Below are 10402 nucleotides of genomic sequence, written 5' to 3' on the forward strand. Positions count from 1 at the left end.
AGGCTTTCTGGAGCAAGAAGGGAAGGAAGAGGGCAGAAGAGGTCATAGGCCTCCATCCATGCTGAGCTGGGGACTCACTCATCACTTTTGCTTCTAGACAATGGCTCTTGCCTCCAGGGATGCTCTCTATCCCCAGATCACTCAGGAAAATTGTAGGTCTGCATGTTCTGCCAGTCTCAGTATAGTGCATGCTTTCATTCCTGCTTTGCATCCCTGGGCTAACCAGGCAGGGATGAAGGAAAAGGCAGCAGTGCGGGAGCCTTTTGCCCTGTGTTACACCATCCCACTGTCCCAGGCTAGACAGAATATCTCCTATTCCCTTTGCTTTGTTTCTTCTGCCTATTTTGCCTTTACTATCCTTTGTCTGTCTCATATTTCCTTCACCATCCCTCCCTTACCACCCATTTCTGTCACCATCTACAATTCCCCTGTTATCTCCTCTTGATTCCTGAGCCATATCTCCCTCAACTCCATTTCTCATCATTCCAAAGAATCCTGGACACCTGGCAAGGTGACAGAGCCCTGAGGTCCTGTCTTATGCCCTGCTCCTCTAAAGGCCTTCTCTGGAGACTCTGAGGAAGAGGAGGAGAGAGTCAGAGAAAGGAGGAAGCCCTGGAGACTGGGTTCCCAGTATGGCTTCTTGGGGCTAGTGCAGTGTGGGTGGGAGCTACCCAAGCATGGGAAGCAGGTAAGGGGAGGGAGAACCACAGGCAGGCAGGTGCAGGGGAGTTGAACTACTACTAGGACTTGAACTGTCAGTCACTTCTTATGGCTTTTGCTTTTTTCCACAGTGCAATTCTGAACTATTTTCCGGAGTTGTCACACTTAGTAAGTTCCTGCCTTAATTATTTCACTTCTACTTCAAATACAAGACGTCCACCCCTGCTCCCAAGCCCTTTGTGTCTTGCTAGAAATCATATGTGCCCCCAGACTATTATCCATTTAAAATGTCATGAATTCTTGAAAAAAAAAAAAACATGAATCTTCTCCTTGGGGAAAACTATCCAATAAGCACAGAAAGAAAGGAGGAGAAACAGGGGAGATATCTTGCAGGCATCCACTGTAATCTCACAGCTCATGGAATTTCCTGGGCATTTCATACCTGGCTCTTATTCTTGTTCTGAAGCCTTCTTTAGCTGTTTGGGCATCCATCATGTGCCATGTCCCTCATCTGTGCTCCTAACATCTTTCTTCCTGCAGGATGGCAGGAAATTATTCCCAACAATTGACATTAACACCCTGGAAATAATAAAACCACGCAAGGTGAGGAGAGACGGTCAAGCTTCAAGAAGTTGCAAGAGAGTTTTTGTCAACTAACTCATTTAAAAATGTCTTCCATTTCAGCAAAGCTATAAAGGATCTAAGAGTCTGAAGAATCTGCTCATGCAATTTATGCTTCAGTGAGTTGCCTTGAAAGCATGAGAAAATAGAAGGCTGGGCTGAGCTGGGCTGATCTATTATTGCATACGTTTGCATGTAAGAATTTTGGGGTATCGTTTGGGACTTGTGTCAGATATAGCCCTTGATGCACTCCCCGCAGGTACTACTTGATCTACGACTATGGTGATAGATACAGTCTCCTTAGCGCTTACCATGCAGAAGCTTGTTTCTCCCTGACAATCGCTTTCAACTCCGATAAGGAAGATCTGTGAGTATTCCAGCTGAAGCTTTATTCTGGAACAGTAAGTTCCACCTCTAGCATGCACAGGGGTGAAACCATCCAGAACGACACAAATACCCTCAAGCTCCTCTTTTGTTCTCCTAGGAGCAGCTTAGAAGACTACCTCAAAGATAACAGGAATATGATGAGGCTGAAGAACTCCTGTAAGGATGTAATGAAGTGATAAAGGAGGCAATAAGAGAGTAAAAGGTCCAATGGGGTCCAATAACCATTACCTTTGCTTCTCTACTTTATACAGTTTTGCTGATGCAGCTGCTGAAGCACAAAAACTATAACATCGTGGCCTGCCTCCACGAACTGCCAAAAACACAGCATGATTTAAATTCCTATGTAATAGACCTTTGTGTTCAGACAGTGAGTACCTGCTTCTTCCTATAGGTGTGACCAGAAACGAACAAGTAAGTAAGAACTGTTAGAAGAATAATCAAAACCTTAGTTTACCACTTTCTATCTTTTCAGGAAAAAATGATTTGCTTCTCTGTCAATGGAGTTTTCAAGGAAGGTAAGTGTAAAATCTCTATCAGACCTTTTGGGGTTTCTTTCTCATGGTAGAAGTTCCTACGATAGCATTCCCAGCCCCTTTCTCATTCTTTCTTCGCCCCTGTCCCCCTCCCCTTCTTCCCCCTCTCTCTTTCTCCCCTTCTCCCACTCCCCCTCTCCTCCCCCCATTCTGTCTTCATTCTCTTCTCTACTGATTCATTGTTTCCCACATGTTGCTTTACACCCGGCACAGTTCAGGCATTAGGGCTATAAAGGTTGCTTTCTCTCATTCCTCTCGGTGTAAATTGTCCCAGTTTGGCTTCCTTCTGGGTGACACAGTGTCTGGTTTGCCTCTCATTGTGGAATGGTGTGTGAGTTTTAAAATGATGTGCAACTCCAATGTTTTGTTTTGTTTTGTTTCCTCTCATCTCATTTCGTTTGCTTGTTGCCATTGAAGTGGAAGGAAAGTCTTGGGGATGTGTCCGTGCCTTCACCCGGACATTCATCTTAACTGTTGACAGTCAATTCAGGTGAGGACTGTGTTGTGAGTGGGTACAGAAAAACCCATTCAGCCTCCAGCCAGGGGTGCATTCATATACTCTTGAGAGATTCTCAGTACTATCAAGGACAAACTGGTAGCTCTAAGAACGCCTTGGTAAGTGATTATAAAGCATGGCTTGATTGTTTTTCTTGACAGTAATCAGCTGTATGACCTTGGCCAAGTTATAAGTCTCCTCTGGGAGTCAGTGCTTTCTGAAATTGTGCAAGTGGCCACTTCTTTTGTGAAGAGTAAACAACATAGAGTTAAATGTACAGTTTAATGAAGCTGATAGGAGATCTCTCCAAAAGTAATCCCCTGGCAGGAGAAATGAACATTAATCAGCTAATGAGGCATGAAAGTAAAGTAGGGGTTTGCTTTAAAAAGCTACCTTTCTTCCAGGCTGTGCATTGTGAATGATGAGATGATTTTGAGGAATGCCAGCCCCGCAGAGACCAAGAAGGCTTTCTCTACCACTAGGCCGACAATGTCCTACGACCAGAGTTGCCAGAACACCCAAACTGATTTGAAGTGAGTCCTGGGTATTGCTGGCAATAACCTTGATTTGAAAGAAGTAGAGCTTTAATAGGAATTCACAGCTATTCAGATGTCGTGAAGTCAAGTTGTGGATCAAACTTTTAAAAATATGCATTAATTTTATAGTGACATTATAAGCAATTTAAAAACAAATTCCATTTGCAGTATCATGAATAAGAAATATACCCAGGGACATACTTAGCAAAGACTTGAGAAAGTATTGCAGAAATAAATAGAACTTAGACAATTTTTTAAAATGAATGGGTACCTTTTGTTCCTGAACTACAACACTTAACAATATTATGAGAGCAAAACTCCCCAAATTTTTGTTCATATTATATGTCTATATAAACCATATCATAATCTTCACCACTACATTTTAAAATTCAAATGAAAGTAAAGTGGACCCATAATAAAAAATAATCTTGAAAATGAAGTAGTTGGAAAACTCACTGCAATATTACTATAAACTTATATTAAAGTATAAGAAAAAATAACCCTAAGTGCTAGACATACATAGAACAATTGACAAAGTATAAGTCCAAAAATATAAAAAAACATGTATTTTCACATTGCTAAATAACTGACTTTCAAGCAGAGTACCAAAGATGCAAAGAGGGAAATGAGAAGTGAATCCACTGAATGAGAAACATTTTTATGTTTGCTAAAAGCTTTTATCTCAAATACATGACAAATTCTTAGAATTTGATAACAAAAGGACCTGTTCCATTTAAGATAAATTAACTACATTTTTAAAATAATTTGTCTATGCATGCTATGGGGACTGTGTGGAAGTTGTAGGACAACTTGCCAAAGTTAGTCCTCTCGTTGCACCAGGATCCAGGGGATGGCATTCTGGTTGTCAGAATTGGTAGCAACACCTTTCACCTGAGATCTTTGTTAAATTTTCCATTGCTGTGATTAGACACCATAAACAAGAGCAACTTGAAGAGGGAAAGGTTTATTTCAGCTTGCAATTCTCTGGTCACACTCCAACAGTGAGGGAACGTAGGGTTGTTTGTAATTCAAGGCAGGAACCTGGATGCAGGATCTGAAGCAGAGGCCACCATGAAGCAGAGGCACCCTGCCAGCTGACTTACACCTCATGGCTTGTTTAACCAGCTTTCTCAGAGCACTCAGGACCACCAGCCCAGAGGTGGCACCAACCACATTGAACTGGGTACTACACATCAATCATCAAATCAAGAAAATGCAGGCAGGGTGTAGTGTTGCGCGTGCTTTTAATTCTAGCACTTGGGTGGCAGGGACAGGTGGCTCTGAGTTCAAAGATGCCTGGCCTACATAGGGAGTTTCAGGATAGCCAGGACTAGAAAGCAAGACCTTGTCTGAAGAAACAAAACGAAATGAATAAACAAATAGATCAGAGAAATCTGAGCTTTGTAATGCATGTATATAGTTGCAGCACTTGGTTAGTAGAGTTAGGATCAACAGGAGTAGGGGGAAATAAATTTGATTAGTTTCTTTTCTCTTTGACTCAGGCCTCTCACTGGGCACTTGAGAGGCTTGGAGTTCCTTGACTCTTCCTAAGCCAGAAAGGAGAGGGGAGAGGGAAGAGGGAAAAGGAGAGAGGGGAGAGGGGAGGGAAAGGAAAAAGAAAGGAAGGAAGGAAGGAAAGAAGGAGGGAGGGAGGGAGGGAAGGAATGAAGGAAAGGAGGGAAGGAAGAAAGGAAAGAAGGAGGGAAGGAAGGAGGGAAGGAAGGAAGTAGAAAGGCACACACACGTACTGGATGAAGCTGAAGAAGGCTGTACCACCACTTTATTGTTATTCTTAGTTTTTATACTTTCTCAGAATAATTGATCACATGGATTTCTAAGCATTTTTACATTTCATAAGTTAATAGTAATTTTAAGGCAATAGCTCTTGTCATAGATAGATAAAGTTTAAGGAATTACAGCAGCTTTGTTTACATGTCTTTCCATTAAGACCAGTACCTGAGCCAGATGGTGGTGGCGCACACCTTTAATCCCAGCACTTGGGAGGCAGAGGCAGGTGGATTTCTGAATTTGAGGCCAGCCTGGTCTACAGAGTGAGTTCCAGGACAGCCAGGGCTACACAGAGAAACCCTGTCTTGAAAAGCCAAAAAAAAAAAAAAAAAAAAAGACTAGTACCTGTCTAAACATTCATTATCTTTTTCAAGCTCCATAAGTTCATTATAAATTTAAAGCAATTATTTTTACATTATAAGTTAACATGGTTTTGTCAAGAGACAAATCATCTGCCTTGGATCTTATTATTTTGAAGTCTTGTATAGGTAGACTAGGCCATCATTTATTTTCTGTCCTTGCACCTACAATCAATTACCCTTTACCAGTTTATGGTCCTTAGTTACCCAACAGTGACTTCATTCCTAACCTAGAAGCGATGTTTTCCTTGATTGTAAATTTGTTCCAAGCCTGCTTTCTTTTCCTCATGCAATTATCCCTTGACACATGAAGGTTTACAGAGCTCTTTTTACAACTTTTATTCTATAGAGAGCTTGAGATTACTTGTATTAATTTAGGAATTCTATAAAATCATTATCAGGAATTATGAAATCATCAATTTATCTTTACAGCACTATTACATGAGAGTACATCTTTATATTGATTCTGCAGGAAATTTGCCCAATAGGATGGGCAGATGACCAGGAGTCACTAGGCTATGTTATAGTGTCAGGAAATGCATATCAGCAGCAAGAAGCAATCCTGGGATGAAGTCTCTGAGGACCCTGTAGCTCAGAATGTACCCATCACAGACATGCAAAATGACGGGACATCTCTAGAAAACTCACTTGCTTGCCATAGTCTTTCTTAGATGGCTTCTGACAGCAAGGGCTTATGTTTCTATTTATGAACATGTTCCAGCAAATGAGTAGCACAGGTTAAACAACATAGCATGCTGTTCTATTTAAGATGAGAAAAATGTTCTGAAATTCGATAACTGTTACAGTTGTATAATAATTTCAATGCTTAGAAAATCACTGAATTATACACCTTAAAATAGTAAATTATAGGATATGGCTACCATCTTTTTTGTTTTTGTTTTGGTTTTGGTTTTTTGAGACAGGGTTTCTCTGTGTAGTCCTGCCTGTCCTGGAACTCACTCTGTACACCAGGCTGGCCTCGAACTCAGAAATCCGCCTGCCTCTGCCTCCCAAGTGCTGGGATTAAAGGCATGCGCCACCACCACCCAGCCCTAACATCTTAATTTAAAAGCAATGGGAATTTTTTAATTTTTTTTATTTCCATTTGTTATTTTCTTGATCTTCTCTTTTAATGGCTAAGGATTAAGGTCCATTATTCTTAGGCATGACCCTGTGTTTTTTGTTTTTGTTTTTGTTTTTTGATTTTTGTTTGTTTGTTTGTTTGGTTTGAATCCTGGGCATAAGTGGTGACAAACATTGTGAGTTCTACCAGGTCTTTCTTCACCATTACAATAGTGCTAAGTCTGGCACATATGTCCCAGCAAATGAGTAGCATGGGTTAAGTGGTGGCACTTTGTGGTCAGTGTATCTTTCTTGTTGTAGTAATTGAGGTTACCTGTCCTTCTCCCACCCCAGGCCTTTTGAGAACAAGTGGAAATGCATCAGAATTGATGAAGCCATCTTTATATTCCAGGTGAGGCCTGGGTGTGAATCAAAAGAGTGAAAGATACTCGTTCCTGGGCCTTCAGCAAGATGGGACCCCAGTGCCTGGGGATGTAACTCAGGGTATGAGGCTCTTCTAATATCCTAACTTTTTTCCTTCAGACCGAGGAAATGTTCTCAAGTGAATTCTTCAGATGCAACTTCTAAAAGGAGTCCTTGGAAGTCATCTTCCTTTTCATCCACATTATTGTTTCTTTTTAAGCTATTGACTGGCCAGAATTTGAGGCTTTAACCAAGAAATCAAATACACGTAGGCCATGAAATAGCCACTCACAGGGCCAATTGCTTTATATATAACCCCCCCATGAAGAGGACTTGTGTTCCCACAATAAAAAGCATGCTGAATCTTGTGTCCTGAATTGCACTTTTCCTGCTACAAATGAAGCAGGACCTAATGGCCCTGTGTACCCTGACTTTCATCACATTCAACTACCAGGCTCGCTTCCATAGAAACTTGTAAAGGACACATGATATACTTACCAATGACTAGCCTTTGCAGACCATGAAATCTGTAAAGATGCCTCTATCTGGAGGCTTGCAAGAAACATGCATGTGACCTGGTACAGCCAGGCCCTCGAAGGGGCTGCCACCAGATTAGTGAGTCTGTGAAGAAGGGAAAAGTGGTAAGAGGGCACAGATTTTACTTCTCTCTGACCATTTGAACTTATGCCTTGATGTGTTTTATGACTTGCCCATAAGTGGATGGCAAGGAGGCCTTTTTATAGCTCCCTGTGCTTCCGTGTCTCTTCCTGCCTCCTCCCTTTCTGGAAGTTGCTGTGCAAAAAGTGGTACAAACTATTAGCCCGTGCCAGGGAGCAGGAGAGTCAGCCTGTCTGTGGAAGCATTGCTCAAAGAACATACATAGGGTGCTCCATGCTCATGTTCTTGAGGGAGTGCCTTCAAACTCCTATTTTCACAGCAGAAGCACTCTTGCTTTGTGGCCAGGTCTGTGGACCTTTCACAAGGAGCAACGATTAGTAATTCTGAATTCCAGGCAGGTGTTAAATGGGAACTCTGCAAATCTGTTTCCCAAACATGAGTTTCCTCTATTTCTGTAATGCATGTACTTTAGACAAAACAACAACAACAACAACAAAAACAAAACAACAAAAAACCAGATTCTTTTGTTTTGTTTTGTTTTGAAATTCAACTAATAGTGGCACAGGGTTTTCAAATTCTAGGTGTGTAAATGATGAGGCAGGTGTTGTATCATCAATTGGCAACTTATACCTGCAATTGTTTGTACTTAACATGATTTGCTATCGATTGCCATTTGAAGTTCTTTTTTTACTTTTTTAAAAAGTCTTATCTATTGTATGTGTATGAGTACACTGTAGCTGTCTTCAGACACACCAGGAAGAAGGAGTCAGATCTCATTAGAGATGGTTGTGGGCCACCATGTGAGGGTGCTGGGAATTGAACTCAGGACCTCTGGAAGAGCAGCAACCAGTGCTCTTAACCGCTGAGCCATCTCTCCATCCACCCCCATTCACTTTTAAGAGGTTAAAATTATGTGATTGATTTAAAATGAAGAAATAGGTTTAGTATGGAATCTTTTTTGTTTTGTTTTGTTTTTTGAGACAAGGTTTCTCTGTGTAGCCCTGGCTGTCCTGGAACTCACTCTGTAGACCAGGCTGGCCTCAAATTCAGAAATCCGCCTGCCTCTGCCTCCCAAGTGCTGGGATTAAAGGCGTGCTCCACCACTGCCCAGCTCAGTATGGAATTTATACAGACATGTTGATCCTTTTCCCTGAACCTCTTTTGTTGGCCTGCTCCTCTCCAAAATAGTCCCATTCTGTGGTCACGCCACATGGAGTCTATTACCTGTGCTTCCCCCTTTCCTTCCCTCCTCTACTAAGAGCTGTTTTTACCTTCCCTTTGTCTCCTTTCTAGTTTGCAGACATACGCTCACACCTGTACATGCATATACATACACATATAAAAATTAAGAACTCGGGTCCACCTATAAAAGAAAATTCTGTATTTGACTCTCTGAATCTAAATTACTTTGCTTAGTATAAGAACTTTAAACTCCCTACTACTATGGTTTCTGCTCAGTGGTCATATTACTAAGCCTACGTATTTACATTTATTTCTGTGCCCACCCTTCTTCAGAGAAACTTCTTATGGTCGTGACAGAAGCTAATACAGAAAGCCATAACCAGCCAGAGTGCTAAGAAAAATTAAGGCCAGGAGAGTCAGATGATGGGAAGATGTACAACAGGAAGTCATCTTATTGACATAACACAGTCATTACAGTAATGAACTTATTGCAGCTGTGGTTATAGGCATTAAGACCCGATCAAGGTTAGCCCCCATCGACATATCATCCATATCATTATGGATGGAGAACTTCCATAAAGCATGATCTCTCTCTGAGAGACTGTTGTGAAAGGTGTCTCCTCACTCTGCTGATATGCTTAATTTCACTTTTGTTATTTTATGTGGTAATAAAATCTGTTTCAGGAACCCTTTGCCTATGCTTCCTTCTACTTATACATTAGGGACTTCCCTTATGTATGCCTCTAGCAGTGTCAAAGTTCAGGTCTTACATGAAGAAGGCCTTTCTTTCATTTGGAGGTATTTCTTGTTTTGTTTTGTTTGTTTGATTTGTGTGTGTGTGTGTGTGTGTGTGTGCGCGCGCGCACAGGGTGCTATGATCTAGTTTTGTTCTTACACATATGGAAATGCAGTTTTCCCTCCATTATTTGTTAAAGAGGCTGCCTTTTCTTTGTCAAAAATTAGATGTCTCGTCTGTGAAGGTTTATGCCTGTATTCTCTCTTCTATTTCAGTGGTTTGAATGTCTGCTTTTGTGTAAGTTCCATGAAGTGTCTTTTTAAAATTCATTGACAGATCTATACCTATGTATAATGTATTTAGATTTTTATTCCCTATTACCCTCTCTCATACCCTTCTCACTTTGGTGCCACACCTGTTCTTTCTAACAAGTTCTCAATCCTACTTTCAAGTATTTTGCTATTGTTATTTGGAGGTCTGCTTGGATTTTTGTGACCCACTAAATATAATTAATGTTTCTTACATGGGTTTAGTTAGGAGGATATTAACTATACTATGAGCTATTACAATACCAAATGTAATGACTCCTTCTCCCACAGCATCTAATTACCACTATTAGTTCCTCAGAGAGCTATGATACTCAAAATGCTTCTGCCTATTTATAATTGAATGCTTATTGATCTCATTTTGTATTGTTCTTCAGTCTGAAACCACAGCCACATATGGAAGAAAGAAGACGGTGTTTCACAGAGTTTACCTCACAAACCAGCATTTATTTTCTTTCTGCTAGCATTTTTTCAGCATTCCTTTGGAACCTTGAAAGGGAAATACGGATGTTCCTTTTAGAGACGATTGGTCAGCAGTCAGTTATTTTCAGCTTTTTGACCAGTTACAAATCTCTATGTTGTCACCCACTGCAAGCAGAGCTGACCCTTCATTTTTTCTTTTCTTTTCTTCCTTCCTCCCTCCCTCCCTTTGCTCCTTTCTTTCTTCCTTCCTCC

At 41.0% G+C, this 10402-nt stretch overlaps 1 protein-coding gene across 1 annotated transcript in view; it reads left to right on the plus strand.

The window, feature by feature from the left end:
* The window catches only part of LOC116088734 (nuclear RNA export factor 2-like), a 9831-nt gene extending 2650 nt beyond the window's left edge, over positions 1-7181 (plus strand). The window contains exons 7-17 of the mRNA XM_031368343.1: positions 792-828; positions 1201-1263; positions 1345-1400; positions 1541-1648; positions 1766-1824; positions 1920-2035; positions 2141-2183; positions 2619-2691; positions 3102-3230; positions 6797-6854; positions 6986-7181. Of these exons, the coding sequence (XP_031224203.1) occupies positions 792-828; positions 1201-1263; positions 1345-1400; positions 1541-1648; positions 1766-1824; positions 1920-2035; positions 2141-2183; positions 2619-2691; positions 3102-3230; positions 6797-6854; positions 6986-7030 (787 nt within the window). The 3' untranslated portion in view covers positions 7031-7181. The remainder of the gene's footprint in view (positions 1-791; positions 829-1200; positions 1264-1344; positions 1401-1540; positions 1649-1765; positions 1825-1919; positions 2036-2140; positions 2184-2618; positions 2692-3101; positions 3231-6796; positions 6855-6985) is intronic.
* The last annotated feature ends 3221 nt before the right edge of the window (positions 7182-10402 follow it).

This window comes from Mastomys coucha, chromosome X (genome assembly GCF_008632895.1).
Source record: "Mastomys coucha isolate ucsf_1 chromosome X, UCSF_Mcou_1, whole genome shotgun sequence".
Lineage (NCBI taxonomy): Eukaryota > Metazoa > Chordata > Mammalia > Rodentia > Muridae > Mastomys > Mastomys coucha.